This window comes from Cotesia typhae, unplaced genomic scaffold (genome assembly GCF_013202065.1).
Source record: "Cotesia typhae breed Kobodo isofemale line unplaced genomic scaffold, CoteBio_Ctyphae scaffold_152, whole genome shotgun sequence".
NCBI classification, from domain to species: Eukaryota; Metazoa; Arthropoda; class Insecta; order Hymenoptera; family Braconidae; genus Cotesia; species Cotesia typhae.
Window position 1 is genome coordinate 10,766,067 of NW_027423776.1, and position 21,130 is coordinate 10,787,196.

Consider the following 21,130-nt stretch of genomic DNA (forward strand, 5'->3'; position numbering starts at 1 on the left):
AAAAACTTCTGCATGTGAAAATTAATTAAATTACAAGTGAAACTTTCTAGAAGAATTTTTTTATTGTAATTAATTTGTTAAAAAAAATTTTTAAATTAACAGCTGATTTCATGAATTTTCCCGCCAGATGGCAGCAGTCGTAAAAACTCAAAATTTCCCGCAATTTAATTTCAAAAACACTCCGCTAGATGTCAGTGTCAGTGAATTCAATAAACATAAAGGTGTATTACAACATCTTCTGAAAATAATCTCCGAGGCAAAAGCTCGAGTTTCATCTATACAAATTTTAATGCGTATTTTTTCGGCTTCCTCACTGTTAAATTTACAAATCAGGTAAAAAACTTGAAAAATTACATCTTAATTACCCGCTTTGATTACTCATTACTCCTTCCAAGACACTAACCCAGCAATGAAACAATAAAAATTAGCCTCATTGTTTTATAATCATAAATATAAATAATTATATTTATCGTATCGTAATCGGTGGTCGTGTTTACCACGTTGGTGGTTTAGAAATGGCGGAAATAATATAATTACATACCCGTAAATTAGGTTATCTTTAATTATTATTATTAACAACAATTTATTCCAGACAAGGTGTTGAATATTGTGAGTGCTCCGACAGCCGGTTCAATAATGGAGACAGAGTCACGGCGAAAAGGACCCAGGAGTCCAAGTGCAGATTCAGACGACTCGTCACGCAGAAGACGCTCGAGGAAGTACGACCGCGACAGGTCGCCGTCGCCTAGACGCTCGAGGTACAGAAGGTCCAGGTCCCGAGATCGCCGGTCCGGCTCCCGGGAGAGAAGGAGAAAAGACCCGGCGAGGAACTCTCAGGACTGGACCAAGCCCGGTCAGAACCAGGCCCAGACGCCGACAGCTGCTGCTTATGTACCGCCGGTTCTTAATCAATATCAGGTATAAATCTAGAGCGGAGATTATAGCACCGGTGAACGCTCTAGCTTAATATTTGGTTTAATAATTAATTTTTTTTATCTATCAATTGTGTTTGACATGACATGATATTAAAAGTAGCAGTCACTTGATAATTTTTTAATTTTAATTAACAGAAAAATTTTTGACAAAAAATTATTTTTAAAAAATTGCATTTTTTAATTTATTAAAATTCCTACATGTCAATTTTTTTTTTTCTATGATTTATTTATTAAAAAAAATCTAAAGATTATCTAATAACTGCTAAATTAAATGATATTAAAATTGATAATACTTAAGTTTATTTTTTTTTTTTACCGAATTAGAACAAAAAAATATTTAAAAAAAATTGCACTTCTAGTTTTTCTATTTTTTTTACAAACAAAAATTTTATTTTTATTTTTTTGTAACAATTTTTTCAATGAAAAACAATTATTAAAATTGATAGATGTCGATTAAATTAATTTTCACGGGTTTGACATTTAATTTATGACTTACAGGCTCCACCACCGCCAAACACCGCTCAGCCACCTCCGCAGATTCAACCGTACAATCAGGGATATAACTACAATTATAACTACAATCAGGGATACGAGTACGGTTACCCACAATCGGCAGGCTATCGCAGTGTAAGTTGATCGCTTGATTAATAATTTTTTGATTATTTTTCTTTATTTAGTATCATATAAGTTTGCGGTTGCAATAAGGTGGTCATTACTTTTTTTTAGGAAGAATGATTTTTTATTTAAGTTTAAGAATATTTTTTAATGAAAAAATTTTTAGGATAGTTCTCTATTTTTCTCATTTTTAATCACATTATTTTCCTACGATTTAATTAAAAAATTTAAACCATATATAGATTTATAATTTTGCCATTTTGGAAATGATAAAAAAAAATTCTGGGAGGTATTTTTATAAATTAAATAAATGAAAATAGATAAATAATTCTTGAGGTGAGGTGGTAATTTAAAATGGCAGATCAAAAGTCACAAATTACGTCAATTTTATTTATTGATACTGAAGTAAGATGATTTAAAATTTTTATAACAATAAAATTCCAAAAAAAAAAAAAAATTTTTTTTTATAACAATTTAATAGCTATTAAACTATAAAAAATTTATTTACTGACCGTAAAATTTCCGTATCTATTTTTAAAAGCATAAAAAAATTTTTTTTTTACTGATAAAATTTTTTAAGTCTTGAAAATATTTTTTTCCACTCAAAAAAAATTTTTTTCTACAATTTATTATCTACTTACATGACCACCTTATTAAAAAAAAAAAAAAAATAAATAAATAAAACGAACAGTCGGCTGCGTTCCTGAAATTAAAAATTTAAATCGGCAAGTTTATAAACCAAAAAAAAAAGTCTATAAAAATATATCTACATGAATATTTATCGTGTACAAGGTACTTTTTACGTATAATCAGCTGAACGTATTGCGTAATGCGTAATTACGAGCACCAAAGCAGTAAGTATTCACCGCGTTATTTTATTTTATTGATAAGGTTGATGATTCACCGTAAATGATTAAATATTATCAAGAATTGCAAGGTAAGAAAATCCACAGGAGTATATTAATTTTTTTTTTAACACCTCCACCGTAGCGATCGTTGATTGTACCAATAATATTTATAGGATTACCCACCACCTAATTGGCAAGGAGGACAAGTACCTTACAATAATCAGCCAGCGCCCGTTCCACCCGCAATGACGCCAGCGATTGATCCACCGCGACCTGTTGAAACCGCTCCTACTATCGGAGCTGTTTCTCGTCCTGAGGAGAGTAAAAAAGAAGGTTCGTTTTAGTGATTTTTTAAAAAATTATTTACTCTGTTATTTTCCGTAATTTTGTTTAAATTAATAAAATTTTAGCGATTGCAGCTGAAAAAAAACAACAACAAGCGACGTTGTTGAAACAGCGAGAGGAATATGTTAGAAAAACTACGACCTTGCAAAGAGAGTTAGAAATATTAAGACAGCAGTGTGATGAAATTGGTAAAGAAGATGGTCGTGAAAATCGAATTGTCAAAGAAAATCAAAAGCTACAGGTAAATAAATTTATTTTTTTTGACAGGGAAAATAAAGGAATTTGGGGATCGGTTTTTTTTTTTTTTTTTTTTATTTTATTAAGGGTACATTGAAGATTATTACCATAAATTTTTATTAAAAAATATTTAATTGTTACAAACTTATTAACAATCCGGGTTAAAAAAAAAAAAAAAAAAAAAAAAAAAAAAAAAAAAAAACAGTAAATCAGTCAATTAATGAAAAAATTAAAAATTTTGAATTTTTTAATTAAAATTTTAATTTTGGAATTACAGCGAAAATTTTGGCTTTAAAAAAATCATGAGAAACATTTTTTGTACAAAATTAAATTTTGAATAACTTTTGTTGAAAATATTTTTTTCTAAGACCAATATTTTCACCGTAATATTAAAAATTTAATTAATCAAAAATTTAGGCCGTAATAATCAATATTTTTTTTCCAGGTTGAAATTCAAAATAAAATGAAGTCAATTCACAATGTAATTGACATGTTAACCGGAATAATCGGCGACAAGGCGACAGTCGATGACCTGAGAATAAAATATAAGTCGGACGCACCATTGAAGCGCGGGAAGAGTCCTAAAGAGGACTTTCCCAAAGCTAAATTAATGGAATCTCCAACAAAATCCTCGAGCTCGGAGGGAGACCGCGAGGCTAAAGCCGAGCGCGAGCGTAAGCTAAGGTTAAACGAAGAGGATTCTAAGCCAACTTACAATTTTGTACATTATGACCCGGAAATGCATTGGTGTAAGGTCTGCGATATCTTTCCTAAAACAGCTAAGGAATATTTAAATCATCTTCACTCCAATGAGCATAAAGAAACTTGTCTGGTTAGTTCATTAATTATTTTTTTAGTTTTTAACATAAATTGTAAGCATAGTTTTAATTGTTAATTCTTCAGCGAATAATTAAACATTTTTAAGTACTGTGTACGGTGAGACACTAATGCAATTTTTAAAAATTATTTTTAGTTTATTCTAACAAATTGCTATTTTGTTTATCTAGGAAAGGAAGATCGTGGATATGCCCTGGCACAAGCGTAATGGCGAAGGAACGGAAAAGGAAGTACCGTATTACCCCGGTCTGCCGACTAAACGGACTCCCATTAAAGGTATGCCTTATAGACAATTTTTTATTTTTACTAATTAGTATTATTATAATAATCCGTAGCATTTGCACTGTCACAAGTTACTTTTTAATAAGTATTTTTAATTCTATGGTATGTATTGAAGATGGGAATTATTTTAGAATTGATAGAAAATTAAACATCAGTTCCTTGAAAATTTTATTACATCGTTTGTTTGTTTAAAAATTTTTTAGAAATAAATTTTTTTAAATTGTTCGTTTTTTTATATACTTAAAAAAAAAAATATTAAAAAAAGATAAAATAGAAATTTTATAAATATAGTCAAAAATATGTTTGACTCCACTTGTAAATAATTACCAAAAAAAAAAATGAATAAAAAAAAATTTTTAAGCAAAAAAAAATTTCGGAGAAAAATTTTTTAAAGAAGAAAGAAGAAAAGAAGAAAAGAAGAAAAGAAGAAAAAGTTTATTATTTAAATAAAAAAGTGATTTAATGATTTTGGTGATAAATAGTGTGAAGTGTTAAGTGATATGTGTGTTATATTTTTAATTAATTAATAATATATTGTAATTATAAATTATTAATTTAATTTAAAGATTAGTTGATGATAAGTTAAATTACTTAGTTAGTTATAATTGTAATTATGTTGTACTGTAAAAAATGTGATGTATTAAAAATGGCTGTAAATAAAAGACTAATGAAGAAAATTTGGTAAATTTCAGAAAAAGATATAAAAATGATACCAAGTGGAAAAGGGGAAGATAAATAAATAACTGTAAAAATAAATTAGGAAATGTAATAAAGAACAATAGGAGACTATCAGCATTGTAATAGTTATCTTTGTTTTTTCAGTCCATTGATTATGTATCGTGGCTGAGCATAAGGTCATTCTTTATGAACTTACGAATAATAACTTATTTATGACTGGGTTTGTTTTTTGACTAATATCATGTTTTTTATTTTTGGTTATAGGCTTGCAATTCTTCAGCCCGGCTACTGCTTGGTACTGCAGACTCTGCGATTCTTGGATAGGCGATCTCCACTGTGCTAGTCTTCATCTTAAGTCTAAACGTCATTCTGAAAACTTTTGTGTAAGTATTTTTTAATTATTTATCATTTTAATTTCATTTAATATTAAATTAAATATTATTGAATAAATAAATGTTGATTAAAATGTTGAATAATATTAATTTAAAAAAAAAAAAAATAAATAAATTAATTTTTAAAAATTCTTAATAAAAATTAAACTCTTAAATTACAGAACTATGTTGATCAAAATCCTCACTGGGAAACCGACTGGATGGCAGACCGTGAGAAGGCATTTTCAGACGAGCGTCAAAAGCAAATGCAATTAGAACTCCAAAAGCAAAAAGAAGACGAGCCTTCAGCAAAGCCCAAGAAGTCTAAAAAGTCAAAAAAAAATAAAAAAAAGTCCAAGAAGCGTAAAAACAAGAGCAGTAACAGCGAGTCTAGCAGCGATTCGGAGAACTCGTCAGACCAAGAGTCAGACCAGGACACGTCAAAGAGTATCCGCGTGGCGATGCGTAACAAAATGAAGGCCTCGACCCAGGCGATCCTCAATGAGGAGATAGACTACCATGGAATAAAACTAAAGGGTCACTGGTCCCAGGTGGCCGGTGCGAAGGAGCCAGAGTACGACGATCGCGCGCTCCTGAACTCGATCCGCGACAAATTGAAGGCCAAGCAAGAGGAAGAGATGAAGCGCCGCCCGGAAGTGATCTCGGTTCCGGATGGTCAAGAGATTAAGGAAGGCAACGGATTCTCCGAGAAGCCGGAGTCAACTTTGGAGGCCTGGGGGCCCAAGGAGCCGCCGAAGCCTTTTTGGATTAAAAAAGACGAGGACAAGGCCCAGCCCCGACAAGACCAGGGCAAGTCGGACATTCCTAAGCTGGAGGAAATTCCAAAGCCTCATATGGGCTTCTGGACCAAGCAGCAGGTAATTTATATTTATTTTTATAATTAAAAATAAATATAATTAATTTTTTTTATCAAATTAATTTTTGTCAGGTCAACATGCCCGCTAAAGCCCAGGAGAAGTCTCTGTCCGACCGCGAGGACGACCGCGAGAGAGATCGCGAGCGAGACCGTGATCAAGATCGCGATCGCGACCGCAAATATGACCACAAAGACGACCGCGACAGGAAGTATGATCGCAGAGACCACGGCAGGTATGATAGCTACGACAGACGAGCTCGCGGAGGCCGAGACCGCGACAGAGACCGCGATCGCGATTATTACGACGATAGGAACGACAGGAGGAAAGACAGGCGCGCTGATGACTCTCCAAGGCGCTGGAGGGACAGTCCTAAGAGAGGCTATGACAAATACAAGCCTAGAGATGAAGACTCGAATGATGAAAAGTACGATAAAAAATCTGTCGACGCGAAGAAGAAATTAGCGCCGAAAAAGACCCCTACCTCGAATCCGGGAAAAGGAAAGCTACCTTTCATTGGAAGACTCCCGCTTTTTAAGAAAAAGGAAGAAAATAAGCCAGAGAAAGATATCACCCCGCTACCTTATACTACCAGCAAGTTTGAAGATACTCCTAAGGTGCCGAGTGAGATTATTAATCCACCGGGGGTTGTCCATATTACTAAGCTCGCTGGACCTGTTGTTAGTAATAATGTCCCGGCTAGTAAACCAGCTATGAAGATTCTTGTTGCTCCACCACCACCGGTTCTTAATGCGCCTAAAACGCCGGCTAATCCGCCACAGGTAAGATTTTTTTATTTGCCAAAATTGAAAATTTTTTGGGAATTTTTTTGACAATGAAAATAAAGGAATTTGGAGATCGGATTTTTTTTATTTTATTAAGGGTACATTAAAGATTATTGCCCTAAATTTTTATAAAAAAATATTTAATTATTACAAAGTTATGAACAATCTCGTAGAGCACTAGAAAAAATTTCCCCCTCCATAATTACTTCGATAACTCAAAAACGGATCATCTGAAAATAAAAAGCCAAATTGCTTTTTAATCAGTAAGGATGTAGTTATCGTCCCACGTACGGAATTTGAAAAATTTTTATTTTAAAAATTTTTTTTAGCCGGGTTAAAATAAAAAAAAAAAAAAAAAAAAAAAAAACAGTAAGATCATGGAGGGAGGAAATTTTTTCTAGTGCTCTACGAGATTGTTAATAATTTTGTAATAATTAAATATTTTTTTATAAAAATTTAGGGTAATAATCTTTAATGTACCCTTAATAAAATAAAAACAATTCGATCCCCAAATTCCTTTATTTTCCCTGTTAAAAAAATTTCCGAAAATCACCTCTTTTTTTTTTATTGTCACAGTGGTGTTCCCCTTAATAATATAGATAAGAAATTTTCATTTTTTAATTAAACCAATATTCTGTTTAAAAAAAAATTCACAAGGGTTTTTTTTTTATAAAAAAATTAAATCCCCAAAAAACAAAATGTCTCATTATATTTTGATATTTTGAATATTTCTCCCAAAAAATGATAAAATAAATAAAAAATTCTGAATATTAAATTATTAAAAAAGATTAATTAGAAAAATAAATTTTCCAGGTGGTAGACATGGAAATAGAAGATCAATTAGAAGAAACGATAATCGAGGACACAACCAATGATACCTCAAAAGCAGCCACGACCTCATCAAAGGTAACCCCAGCGTCAACGGCAATAACAACCGCGTACAGCCAGCCTCCACCGTTTATGGCGAGCAACGCAGCTTACGTCCCGGGCCAACAGTTTCCAGTCCGACCACCGGTGATGCCGACGACGATGCCGACGTACGCACACCCTCCGCCGATGCAGACGGCGTACGTAGCCCCTCAAGCCATGCCAATGATGCCCATGGAGCCGCCGATGGTGGTCGAGGGCGTCCCAGCGGAGCCCGAGACCGACAAGCGCGCCGAAGGGCCCCTGCCCGAGGACCTCCAGGAAGCTCTCAACATTATTTTCCCCAAAGACGAGGTCGAGGCCCGGAAAGACCTCCAAGCTGACAACCATATCATGTACGCCTCTATGTACAGCAGCATGATCGGGTGCGTAGGGTACGGTCCTGAGTACATGGACCAGCCTCCACCCGAGATCACCCAGGCCGAGACCGAGACCGAGGCCCAGCCAGGCCCCGATGACCTCAAGATGCTCGGGATCGACGAGGGTGACACTATTTTTTAATTTTATTCTTTTGATTTTACGCAAATATTTTTTGCAAAGTTCAACTTAATTTTTCTTTAACATTTTGTAATAATAATAATAATAATAATAATAATAATAATAATAATAATAATAATAATAATAATAATAATAATAATATTAATAATAATAATAGTTATTAATATCAATGTTTGGATATGAGAAATCTATTCAGATATTATTAATGTTAATTAGTATAAATTAAACGCTCCATTTTAAATAAATATTATGTAATGTAATAAATTTAAATTAAAAAAAATTTTTTTTTGTTAAATATTATTTTTAGTGAAATTTAGTGTCATCTAGTGAAAGATCTAAGCTCACCCTGATGTTACACTGATCGATACCTTTCATTTGAGTACCCACATCAATTTTTCATATTAAAAATAATGTATATTAAAATATATTAAAAATGCATGTGGGTACTCAAATGAAAGCTCTTGATGAGTATACCATCAAGATGAGCTTATAACTTAAAAAATGTCAATAATTAAGACATTAGCTCAGACATAGTGAATTTTTAACAATTTTTATAAAGCTAATTTTTCGGAAAAAAAAATTTTTTTTTTAAGTAGGAATGAATTAAAAAAAATAATGAGCTATTATTAATTATCACTTTTGATTTATTACATAAAATTACATAAATACTGCATAATATTAACATTTTATTCACTTAGGCATTTTATAATTTCAAAACCAACACCGCCAACAATTCATTTAATTAACAAGCGCATCACATTTTAATAATTAACCAAAATAATATACAATAATTAAATAATTAAAAGAAAATTAATTACGTAAAATAATATAATGGCACAAAAAGTTTTCAATTAAAAAAAATCTGCGGAATTCCATCAGTGGAATGGAATAATTACATAAATCATTTTACGTGAAGAAAAAAGTGTAATTGCTATTACAATATTTAAATTGTATAGGAATGCATCTAATTAATTTTTTTTTTAAATTACAGGTATGTATTTGTATTAATATAATTTTAATATTTATAATTGTAAAATTCAACACATTTTTTAATGGCAGATATCTCAGTTTCCTTAAAACTAATTAGAGTCACAGTAATTGATTTTTAAGTAATCAACAGAATTAAATCTGGAGAACTAGACCGGCGCTGGAAATATTATCACCGCCACCGGCAGTTTGGCTGGCCTCTGTGCAGACCAAAACAGGCGCGACGCAGACTTCCACCGCGTAATCTTGGAGGCTGGTCTTCAGGATCTCGTCCCAGCAGGAAACCGGTTTTTCGATGTCCAGCGGAATACGCTTGCCCGACACTTTCGACGTCGAGAAACTCTCGTCCATTATCAGCGTTGCTTTTTTTACGTCAATCTATAAATAATAATTATTTTATTAAAAATTTATGATTAAAATATTTTTATTTAATTATTTTAGACTGGAATTAATTTTACAGATTTAGAATTTTTTTTTTTTTTTTTTTTTTTTTTTTTGTTAATTTTTAGGATTAAATGTCTGCTAATTTAAGGACTAATACGTCGGCGATGAACTTTTTAAATGTCACAAGGCAAATGACAAGTTTTCACTTTAAATATGTGAAAGAATAAAACCTCTAACATTTATGTCAATTATTCTATTTTCATAATACTGGAGAAGTTGACTTTTTTTTTTTATTTATTTGAAGAATAAATTACTACTAAAAAAAATTAAGAAAAAAATTTTTTTCGATATTTTATTAATTTTTTTAATTATTTATTTTTATTAATTTATTAATTTAATGTAAAAATTTTTTTAAGAAATGACCTTTTATCTTGAGAACTATTGACATTTTTAAAGATCTAAACTCATCCCGACATTTCACTCATCAAAACCTTTCATTTGAGTACCTACATCAATTTTTCATATATTTATATATATATATATATATATATATATATATATATATATATATATATATATATATATATATATATATATATATATATATGAAAAATATATAAAAAATGCATGTGGGTACTCAAATGAAAACTCTTGATGAGTGTAACATCGGGATGAGCTTATATCTTTAAAAATGTCATCAAGAAATAATTTAATTTATTAACTCAAAAATTTCTAATTAAGAAATTAAAAAAAAAATTTTTTTTAATTTTATAAAATTACTTTAATCTCCTCTGATTGACTCATAATCATAACCAAGCCTAAAAAATAAATATTTACACTCGCAAACAAGATTACTCACATTGTTGGTCCCGCAAACATGACGATGAGCGACAAGGGAAGCCTTAGCAGCCGCGGCCATCGTATTCTTCCACTTGGACGACTTGACGGTCAATATCGCCTGGTAAGCCAGGGTGTGTACGTGGATTCTGGTGAGATTACGTGCTCCCTGGATCTCCTTGCCCCGCATCCTCACCAGCTTAAAGAGCACCCGCATGTAATCCAATATAGTCGCGACCCGCGGAGTGGAGTCCGCGACCAGCGAGATGTTTCCGTGGTACATCGAGTTGTAGAGGTTCGCGACCTCCTGCTCGTTCATTCCCAGACTGTCCGCGTACGGCAGGATCATGTTCCCCAGGTCTGTTATCAAGTCTTTTTCCACGAACGAAGCCATCTCGAAGTGGATCCGCGTGCTCGGCAGCTGGCTCATCATCTGCTGTCGGATTTTGTTCAGTCTTTCTCTTCTTACTCCTAAAAAATTTTAGGCATTTTTAATAATGACCTTGTTGATTAAAATTATAAATTAAACTGTTCGGTTTTAATAATAATAATAATAATAATAATAATAATTATTATTATTATTATTATTATTATCATCATCATCATTGTAAGTTTGGCGTTATTATTCAAGAGTGATAACAAGTTGTTAAATATTTTTTTTTTTGTTTTTTTGAAGTAATTATGTTGATAATTATTAAAGAAAATTATTTAGCTTACGCAAATATTTGTTATGTCTTGTTTAAATATTTTTTTTTCATAAATACAAATTTTTTATGAAAATTAAAATTTAAAAAAAATGAAAAAAAAAAGTATTAATGCAAATTTAAATATTAAAAAAAATTAACTATTAAGAATAAAAAAATAAATAATTAATACAGTAGTCACAAAAATTAAGGGATATAAAAAAAAACCACAAAAAAAAAATTTTCAAAAACACAAAATTTGAAGAAAAATTTTGAAATATTATTTTTGCTACAATTTTTTTAAAAATATAAAAAATAAACTGACCTTCAGAAAAAGGAAAATTATCCATCATCTGTAGCCCACTGACAACCAGCAAATCAGGCTGGAACTCCTTGAGAGCTTTATCAAAAGCCTCCAAAGAACTGACAGTCGGATTGTTGTTGTCATTGTGAATAATATATCTGTTAGCTCTGGCGCTGGTGTAAGGACCCCATTGCTCGCCGCGCTTGTACTCCAGAATCAGGTGAATGTCATCCCTGTCAACTTCTCCTCCGACGACTTTGATGTCGTCGGGAATCATCAGCCTCAGAGAATCAGTCATTTTGGCGGCCAGCAGAACGTCACAGCCCTCTTTCGCGAACCTCATCGCCATCACCGGAGCGTTTCCTCCGATTGACGAGTAAGAAGAGTCGAACGTCCTCGCCTTGGCCACCAGCTTGTCAAATAATTGTTCATTTCTCATGTAGCGCCTTTAAAAAATAATTAAATAAATTAATTGAAATTTAAGAAGATTTTTTTTACTTACTTTTTATTTTTAATTATAAATTATAAATTATAATAATTGATTATTTTAAAATTTTTATATAAGAATTTATGAATAAGACTTAAAAAAAAAAAATTCTTTATTTATTAACACAGATAAAAAACAAGTTATAAAATCAGCGAAATCTAAAATGACCTTTCGCTTTCTTAATATTCAGGTTTAGTAATTAAAAAAAAAATTCCACTTACTCAGCAGCGGCCCCATGACGAAAGTAATAAGCAAAACTCTTTAACAATTGCTCCTTGCTGTCAATTTCGTCATAGTGCTGCGGGTCTCCGACCTTTTCCGAGTACTTGAGCAAATACTTAGCGTCAATAAAAACATCCGCACAGGCACCATACCCGACCGCTATTTTAGGCTTCACCGCGATTTCGTGTTTGGACTCCAAATGCTCCAGCCCATTTAGAACGTGGGTTAATCTGCTTCTCAGCTCGAGATCGTTATTCCGGTAGTAAATCGCGATTACTATTATAATAACCGATATCAAAGTGCCGAAAGTTATTTTACTTGATCCCATGATTTAGTCGATGATTAATCACTTAAAAACTCTATTTTTCATTAAAAACTACTGTAATAAATAATTACATTTATTTAAAATTAATTTGTTATACAAAACATGACGGCAGTCGAATCGAAACTGGGGGTGAGGCTGAGCTTTGAGCCACCGGAGGTTTAAATCGCCATTTTTAAATGACGCGTACAAAACTGAGTTGGCTTATATTAATTTAATGTTTCTTTTTTCCTCTTATTTTTATCTATTCGTCGGAATTATTGAAATTTTTCTGGGAAGGGGAACCGAGAGTGGGGGAGAACGGAGACACCCTCTGCAGGAGGCTTGGTTGAATTACACCGGAGCAGGGCAAACATGGCGGCAGCTGGTATGGAGGAGAATAATTTTTTATGGGAGCGTATTGTCCAATTATTGGACATACAGGCATGATGCTAAACTTTTGAAATTCATTATTTTTCATCTAAAAAAAACAACGTTGAAAAAATAGAAAAAATAATGCGTACATATTTTTGACTTGAATCTCTAATTTTAATGAACTAAAAAATTTTTAGATCAAATATTCATTTTAGTAATTAAAAAAAAAAAAAAAAAAAATTTTTTTTAATTTAAAAAAACTTCCATTGAAATTAAAAAAAATATTTACTCATTATTTGATTGTTGAACAGTTGAGCAGATGCTGTAACTTCAAAAATCAGCGATACTGTAAATTAATAAAATATAATTAATTTATTTTTAATAAAATTTTCAATTAAAAATACTTTATGATTTTTTTAAATTAATGTGAAAGTAACTGATCACTTCCTTTAATAATTTTTATGTTTCATTGAAAAACAAAGTACTTAAAAGATTATAACGATAATATTCTCTAAAATTTATAATTTTTTAAAATATTTTTAAGGATTTAAAATAAAAAAATTTAACACTTACCGCAAAAATAGCAAAAAAAAGTACTTGAATAATTTAAACGCATGTTTGTTCGGATAAAAATTAAATTATAATAAAACTGTAATTTTTAATTATTTGAGGACGATTAACTCTCTGGACTAATTGTAAGGTTAATGTTCAGACACTCTGGTACACTCTCAATTTAAAGCAGTGAGTTTTATCGTGCAAAACGATGATTGGTTGAATTTAAATGGATTTTTCTAAAAATATATGATCAATTCTTGCATCAAATTTGGTTGCGAGTTCATTTATACGTAATAACCAATAAGCAAAATTGATTTTTGAGATTGGGGCTATTGATAGATTTGACCTGTCAATATTCAATGTTAAATTAATCAAAGCTATCACTTGATATGATACTGACTATTAAACTAATTGCTAGTTTGTCGAGTCTGATATTCTTTGTCAAGTGGAATTTTTCAAAAGATAGAAATTACGTAAGTGTCACATTAATAATACTTTAGTGCTTTTTGCCCATGAACAATTTTATTGTTCGTCAGATAACTACATGGTTAATGCAACGAAATGGCATAGATAAGCCTTTAAGATATCTCTTTACTCGTTTGATTTCAAAAAATTAAATTTTTATGATTAGAAGAGTTAAAATTTTTTTTCCCCATCGGTAGATCACTTACAAATTTATATTCATCAATTCTCTAATAAATTATAAGATAGAAATATTTTTAATTTTAGAAATCCAAAAATCGAAGCAGAGTGCAGCCTGGAGATCGTCGGCCCGAGTAAAATGACTACCCACACTTGTATAGTGAGTGAATAATTAATAGAAAATTAATTGGTTAATATTTTATTAATCAATTAATCAAAAATTTGACCCAAAGGGCATTGTGATGTGCGAGTAGTCTTCTTTTGTAAAATTTTCTCAGCTTTTCAACTAGCCTACTCAAATTTATCTAAAAAAATCCTGAGCCTATAGATTCGAACTTTTTCTGGCTGAACAAGAAATCTTTGAACTTATCTTCATTTAAATTACATTTTTTTTAAATATATTATAAATTATCGCATTTAATTTGATTTAAAGTTAAATTTTCAGGCTACAGTTATATACAAAGTTAGATCTTGATAAGATTCTGCTCATAAAACTATATTTATAATTGAACTTTGTCTAATGGAATTTTTTGAATGATAAAAATTTCGTCATTTTTCTAAGATTAGAATTTTAAGGTCTTGATATTTTTTCCCAAAAGGCATTTTATTAATCCTTACATAACCGAAAAATTAGTCAGAAAATGTGTTTAGAAACACGATAAACAAATTCTGACAGTATATTATTCAACCAAATTTTATATGCATACATGAAATAATTTTAGTAAGCTATTATTAAAAAACATCAAAACTTCAGAAAATTTCTGGATCTTCAGCATCCATTGGAATTTCAACCGTCTCCAACTTCTTGTATTTTTCCTTAGCATCTATCGGAAAAAAAATTACCATAAGCACAAATTTAAAATATCAATTGTCAAGAAAGTGCAAAGAATTTACCTTCCATAGTCACGCGAACATAGGAATAAATTGTATTTTCTATATTACACCTGTATAAGCCCTCATCTTGTTTCGTGAAATTTTGGTATCTTAGTTCAATGGACGATCTGTTTAGACAGTCTGTTATTTTTGGCTTCGGATTAGTCGTGAAAGTAGCTCTAGATCGATCCAACTGATAGAAATAATTTCATAATCAAAAATTGATTATTAATCATAAATAATATAAAATCCTTAATTCCTCTTAAAATTGGAATTTTGAGTTCCGCTTTTGACAGGAGTTGGGTTGGTCATTTCCTGACATATTTTGAGCGTAAAAGTATTTATTTAATTTTCAGAGAATTTTTTAACAGGAGCTTTTGGGAATTTTTGGCAAGATTTGGCCAGAAGCATACAAACAAAGCTGTAAAAAATTCTCTAAAAATTAAATAAATTTTTTTACGCTCAAAATATGTCAGGAAATGACCAAACATATCCCCTGTTAAAAACGGAACTCAAAATTCCAATTTTAAAAGGTCCATCACGGAAGTTACATTTTGACACACCCTACTATTCAAAATGCTATTTTTTTTTTTTTTTTTTAATAATAATAATACGGGATCTTCTGTACCTCTGTAAAAGGAAAAACAAGAAGAACCTTCAGCTCTCCGGTGGAAGGTTTAAGACCAGCGCAATTAATCCTCAGCTCGCCATCTTCTACCAAATGTTTAACTGAGTATCTGATCCGCGTTGGTTTTTCCATAGCAGTAACATTGCAGTTTTCTGATAAAAAAATAACAATAGTAGTACCCATTAAAGATCAATCTTTAATCATCATTATAATCACCCTTAACATCGACATAGAAGTTGAGTTCTTCAGTTCCTTCTTTATTTACACATTGGTATCGTCCCGAATCTGCAGAAGTTACGAGTTCCATTGTAAACCCTACTTTTGGATCGTAAATTAGCCTATCATCGAGTTCTAGTTCCTAAATTAATTTAATTTAATGGATCTAATTCGTATTATTCTTAAATAGAGAGATAAATTGAAGCGTTTTATTGCCGATCTTTACCGCTCCATCCATAAGTAGCTTGACTTTTTGTTCGGGTGAAGTTGGAAGACATGGAAATACAACATCATCGCCAGTTTCTGCATAGAATATTTTTGCTACATTCGATTGTTGTGCTAAAGAAGCTGCAAAATAAATTTAACAAAATATATTAAGATTTATTAAATATTCTTCTTTAATCTTCAATAAAAAATTTTTGCGCAGTATTTTTTTTTATCTAAGATAAAATTTTTAATTTAAAATTAAATTTTAGCTTTTAATAATTTTTCTGATTTTTTATTTATAGTAGAAATTAATTTCAAAAATAAATATTAAGTTTATTTTTTTTTTTAAAGTCAAATGAACTGTATAAAGACTTTTATTATAATTTTTGTAAATTAATTAAAAATTGCACGAAATGTTTGATTGAAAAATAATTTTTGTGTGCTTAAATTTATGAATTAAAAAATTTTAACTTACCGTAAATGTTTAAAAGTACAAAACAAAAGAATTTAATACCCATTTTAAAGCGTAATAAAATTTATAAACTTATGTGAAGTTAACTTTGTAAAAGAATGCGAGCTAATGAAGATAAAACCTTGAATAAATACTGTTAATATTGTGACGCACTCACTAATTGGTCAAAAAGATAAATATCGTGAGTTATTATCCATCGTTACTTCTTTAAAATTAAAATGACCTAGAAAAATATTAATGAACTTCAATGTGGCAATCAGACTACAATGTAGAAAAAATCAGATTATTATTTTAAAAAATTTCCATTTTTTTTTTCGATTGAAAAAATAATCGCAAATATTTTTTAGCTACATGATAAAATTAAATAAGTAATTTTTTGGTTAAATAATTTAATTTTGTGATTAATATTTAGAATTTTAAAGCTAGAAACAATTAAATTTATTATTTTCCGATAATAAAATTTTATCACAGCCGTAACTGCTGTTGAATGACTCACTTTTCTACGTTGGAAAAACTAAAAAACAAAGTTATTAAAAATCGACCGTGAAGAAATACATATTCAGTTCTGATAAAGATGTTAGAAATAAAAAATAAAAAAGATTTCTTACCTATTAAAAAAAAAAAAAATTTATTACCTAGTTATTTAAAGAAGGTAAAAAAAAAAAAATTTAAAAACGCTTCCATTAAACATAATTTATTGAATTAATTACTCAGTTAACAATCGACTTTTCAAATTATCTAATATTTCAGTCATCTTGCTTTCTAAATTACTCTGACGTAGATTTTCCTCCTTTTTGTCCTGTAATAAAATTCGCAATCAATAAATCCATCAAAGATACAAAAGTAACAAAGAAAAAAGTGCAAAAAGTACAAAATCAATTAACTATTATTTCCACAAATTTTTTATTACACCCAACAAAAGATTACAACAATCCTCAGTTTCTCGATCGACCGCGAACTGACCGAGTTGAGTCAACATTTCTCTTCACATTAATAGGAACCGATAATTGATCTCTATTCTCATTCACAATCTCAGGATTTCGATTTCTAGAGCCAAACGCGCTGGTTCGCTTCCGATCTGTTCTTCGTTTTGTTTCTTCTCTTGAAGATTTTCTTGAAGAAACAGAAGCTGAAGTTGAAGTCGAAGTTGAAGCGGGTGTTCTCCTGGAACTCAAAGTAGTTGAAGTTAAAGTAGATGCGTTTCGAGGACTCGAAGTAGAAGTTGAAGCCAAACTATCCCTTCTATTCGGCGAACTGGACCTTGAAACAGTAATTTTTTCCTCCAACTTTCTGGAAGCTTGCGAGAGAGTCCTAACAACTGGCTCTTCTCTTCTTAGATCTTTTTGCTCACCAATTGTGCTCGCAGTGATTCCCCGTTGTTTGTTGGTCGAGATATTCTGGTCCCTCGCCGCTATCCTCTTAGCAATCCTCGGACCCAGATATTCCGGATTAGCTCTGATGAAAGCCTCGCCGTTAGGTGGAAATCCTTGATTCATGTTTACAAAATTGGGATCATTCTGATATGAAGCAACACGATGTGCAGTTCTTTCAAGCGAGTCAGGCGGGTAATAATATTGCACAGGCTTGTAGTAAGGATTCAAGTTACCGAAATTATTATAAGGTTGCCCTCCAAAAGGAACATTTTGAAGCCTTGCGTCATTTCCCTGTGGAATTGCCAGATTTTGGTTATACTGAGGAACATTTTGCAAATTCTGCTGAGGTTGCCTAACAGACTCTTGATTCTGCATTTTCCTCAACATTTCAGCCGCAACGTTTCCTTCCTCTTCTTCCTCCTCATCCTCTTCTTCTCCTTCATTATCAAGATCATCTTCATAATTGTCCTCCCTCAAGTCTTCATTAGAAACATTCTGGATCTCATCATCTTTTTCGTCCTTCAGATCATACTCCTCATACTTGTTCTGCTTGTTCAAATACTTCTCCGGAAGCTTTTCTACTGAGTCTTCAGGAACTTCGATTTTAAGCGGCTCGAAGACTCCAGTCCTTGGGTTTTTGTACTTTGCAAAAAAGTCCGCAACACTAGGATCAATTTTACCATCGTGTTCCAAACTTTGCCCGTAACTGTTCATCAATTGTCCGCGGAAAGGTTTGATTTCTATCGGCAAGTTCAGTCCAAATCCTTTCGAGAATTTCGGAATCATCGGAACATACTCTTCCGGACTGCTTAGCGACTCTTTCAGCTTGGCCATCATCTCCTCACTGGACTCGTTTTCGTCGACCTGGTTCCCTTCAGTCTCTTTACTTGCTTCTCTTTCATCATCCAGCTCTTGAGACTCGTTTTTTTTATACCCATTTCCACTCAGGTCTTTTTCTCCACTTTCCGCCGAATTGGGCCTCTCTTCACCACTTTCTGGAGCTGGTGTAGGTTTAGGTTGCGGCTTTAATTCAGGGACTCGTTGGTCCACAACAGGATTTGGTGGATTGGTTGCGGAAGGTGCAGTTGAAACAACCGAAAGCAGCGGCTTTGGATACCGCAAATTTTCGGCTAAAGGAATTGGAATTGGAAAAAACACTGGTTGCAACAACGGCAAGGGACTTGGAGGCGCTGGAGCAGCAGTAGGAGCCGCAGGAGCTGGACTCGGAAGTGTTGATCCATTTGTTGACCCGTGGAAGATCCTTTCGTACCTTCGCAAGTGATCTGCGATGTTTGTTCCGTTTCCAAAATTTACCACTCCAGTGAATCGCAAAGTTTCTCTTTGTTGTGGAGTGTTTGCAGCCGCGGCCATCGTCGGAGCAGGATTGGGACTTGAATTAATCACCCGAGCATTTCGTAGGTCCAGCGTTATCGGTCCCAGTTGCATTGATCCAGAATTTGGCAACGAAGCGATCTGAATTGGCGTCGTGTTGTAGCCCAGAGCTTGAACCAAACCCTGCAAAATGATCCCCAGGGCCCTCTTGTCCCTCACATTGTCCGCGAAATCAATTTCTATCAATTCGGTTTCATTTTCTAGGCTACCAGGATACTCTAAAGTGTACAGAGTCTCTTTAGTTGCTGTCACATTTTGATCTTCCGCGAGCACTTTTGAAAGAAACAGAATTAGGACACCAAAAATGTAAACTAGATTCATTTTGAACACTATTATTTTGTTAGCACATGATTTTAGTCCCAGGAAATTGAGAGTGGGTTTGGAAACAGAATGTCTTGGAAAGACTGGCAATCACTGACTAAGGCTTGAAGCGCCTACATAGAAATGGAACATTGGAATAAACTTTTTTGCATAACACCGGAAAGTTAAGTTATAAAAATTTCACTCGGATTGTCATTACAAACCCATTGATTTGATGTCAAGCCATGCGAGAAGCATACTTGGACATTTATTACAGAGAAACAGGCGTGCTGTTTTTTTTTTTCAAATATTTACTGACGTGGAACGCAATCGTTTAATTGTAATCATTTGGACGGAATTGTATCCAAATAGATAGTCGCCGATTATACAATCCTTGTCGTTTGTCATTATTCACTATTCGATGGTCACTTTCGATGTCTAATTGGCTATCGGTTATTCATTAGTGCTGAGCATTGATATTTATTTTGAAGATATTGTGGATTATAATTATAATGGTCAGAATAGTGAATTGTTGGAAAGAGAAAGAGACTTTCGATTTTCAATAGTCTTTTAGTTCAAATGTTGTAGCGGTATCGAAGTGAAAGGCTTGTTTCTTCTTCTGTATCAATGAGAATTGTCAACTCAATTGTGAATTCGATTTTTTGTTCCACTTTCTGTACAAAAATTTTTGATATATTTTTTTATCATTTTTTTTTTTTTTTCACGTACGGACAAAATAATTAATAAAAAAACATCCAAAAGCTAAAAAAAATTTTTTTTACCACCCAATTAATCAAATAAATCCATATTAGATCTCCTATAAAAATTGGCCACATCAAAAAATTTTCCTCGGCTCAAAATCATGTAAAAAATATCAAAAAAGTTTAATTAAAAAATTGTTAATAACTTTGCGATCTTAGAATAATAGGAGACTATCATTTTCAAAAATGGGTAACATACCGTCGGTGTGTATATTGTAATATTATTCAAAGACTCTCTTTAGCAGTGGATGGTCAGACTCTATCGATGGGAAGCACGGAACCTTCCAAAGCGACAAGGAACAAAAAAGGGCGAAACAACCCCAAACAAAACACCCCTTGTGTGTCGTGTGCAAACGTAGAATAATTTATACTGCGTAATTTTCTCTGATTACTGCAGTAAATACTCTTCGAATAATTTTGCATCAAACAAAAAATTGTGCATTTTCTACTCCAGCATCGTGAGAAATAATTAGTATTGTGCAATCGTGCATTGATGTGTTATTCGACATACCCTCAATCGATTTTCAATGTAAGTTTTTAGGATATCTTCACAAGCTGTCAAATTTTTGTCTGTTTCCTTCAAAAATTTAATTGTCAAGTTATTTATTTAAGAAATAATAAATAAATCAATAAATAAATAAATAAATACCTTGAGAATAAAAGTTAGTTCTTGAATTTTTCTCAACTTCTGCTGGTCATCTTCGGAAATTCCACTTTGATTAATTGGTAACATTTCAACATTAATAAAAATTCATAAATATTGACTTTGAAATTTTATTTACTTATTTGCTGGAAATATTTACTGTGCGGTCTGTTTATGCGCTCGAATTTATTGAATGTGGGGTTGCTGTTGTGATATCGCCCGGTTGCTTAGATACATGAATGGCCAAAATGTATA

The 21,130-nt window shown here is 31.9% G+C and overlaps 4 protein-coding genes across 7 annotated transcripts; 1 reads left to right on the forward strand and 3 right to left on the reverse strand.

Moving 5' to 3' along the window:
- The first annotated feature begins 178 nt into the window (after positions 1 to 178).
- LOC141536665 (uncharacterized) lies at positions 179 to 8,387 on the forward strand. Of its 2 annotated transcripts, none has more exons than XM_074257347.1 (11): positions 179 to 333; positions 593 to 918; positions 1,434 to 1,562; positions 2,572 to 2,731; positions 2,809 to 2,984; positions 3,426 to 3,812; positions 3,988 to 4,093; positions 5,042 to 5,160; positions 5,331 to 6,026; positions 6,098 to 6,805; positions 7,622 to 8,387. In XM_074257347.1, the coding sequence occupies exons 2-11, from the start codon at positions 637 to 639 to the stop codon at positions 8,234 to 8,236; spliced, it is 3,378 nt and encodes a 1,125-aa protein (XP_074113448.1). In that variant the 5' UTR covers positions 179 to 333; positions 593 to 636; the 3' UTR covers positions 8,237 to 8,387. The 2 variants fall into 2 exon arrangements, with proteins under 2 accessions (XP_074113448.1, XP_074113449.1); XM_074257348.1 differs by having other exon boundaries at positions 2,818 to 2,984.
- Positions 8,388 to 8,856: 469 nt separating this feature from the next.
- On the reverse strand, positions 8,857 to 13,781 carry LOC141536667 (ADP-dependent glucokinase). Of its 2 annotated transcripts, XM_074257351.1 has the most exons (6): positions 13,387 to 13,781; positions 13,103 to 13,159; positions 12,137 to 12,919; positions 11,450 to 11,874; positions 10,464 to 10,912; positions 8,857 to 9,598 (listed from the first exon to the last, which is right to left on the reverse strand). In XM_074257351.1, the coding sequence occupies exons 3-6, from the start codon at positions 12,463 to 12,465 to the stop codon at positions 9,356 to 9,358; spliced, it is 1,446 nt and encodes a 481-aa protein (XP_074113452.1). In that variant the 5' UTR covers positions 12,466 to 12,919; positions 13,103 to 13,159; positions 13,387 to 13,781; the 3' UTR covers positions 8,857 to 9,355. The 2 variants fall into 2 exon arrangements, with proteins under 2 accessions (XP_074113452.1, XP_074113453.1); XM_074257352.1 differs by having other exon boundaries at positions 12,137 to 13,159.
- Positions 13,782 to 14,593: 812 nt separating this feature from the next.
- Positions 14,594 to 16,565, reverse strand: LOC141536669 (uncharacterized). Its single transcript, XM_074257353.1, has 6 exons — positions 16,410 to 16,565; positions 15,954 to 16,075; positions 15,728 to 15,869; positions 15,512 to 15,663; positions 14,905 to 15,076; positions 14,594 to 14,834 (listed from the first exon to the last, which is right to left on the reverse strand). The coding sequence occupies exons 1-6, from the start codon at positions 16,450 to 16,452 to the stop codon at positions 14,761 to 14,763; spliced, it is 705 nt and encodes a 234-aa protein (XP_074113454.1). The 5' UTR covers positions 16,453 to 16,565; the 3' UTR covers positions 14,594 to 14,760.
- Positions 16,566 to 17,119: 554 nt separating this feature from the next.
- On the reverse strand, positions 17,120 to 19,896 carry LOC141536666 (uncharacterized). Of its 2 annotated transcripts, none has more exons than XM_074257350.1 (2): positions 17,291 to 19,896; positions 17,120 to 17,205 (listed from the first exon to the last, which is right to left on the reverse strand). In XM_074257350.1, the coding sequence occupies exon 1, from the start codon at positions 19,490 to 19,492 to the stop codon at positions 17,342 to 17,344; it is 2,151 nt and encodes a 716-aa protein (XP_074113451.1). In that variant the 5' UTR covers positions 19,493 to 19,896; the 3' UTR covers positions 17,120 to 17,205; positions 17,291 to 17,341. The 2 variants fall into 2 exon arrangements, with proteins under 2 accessions (XP_074113451.1, XP_074113450.1); XM_074257349.1 differs by having other exon boundaries at positions 17,129 to 17,205; positions 17,278 to 19,896.
- Between the last annotated feature and the right edge of the window lie 1,234 nt (positions 19,897 to 21,130).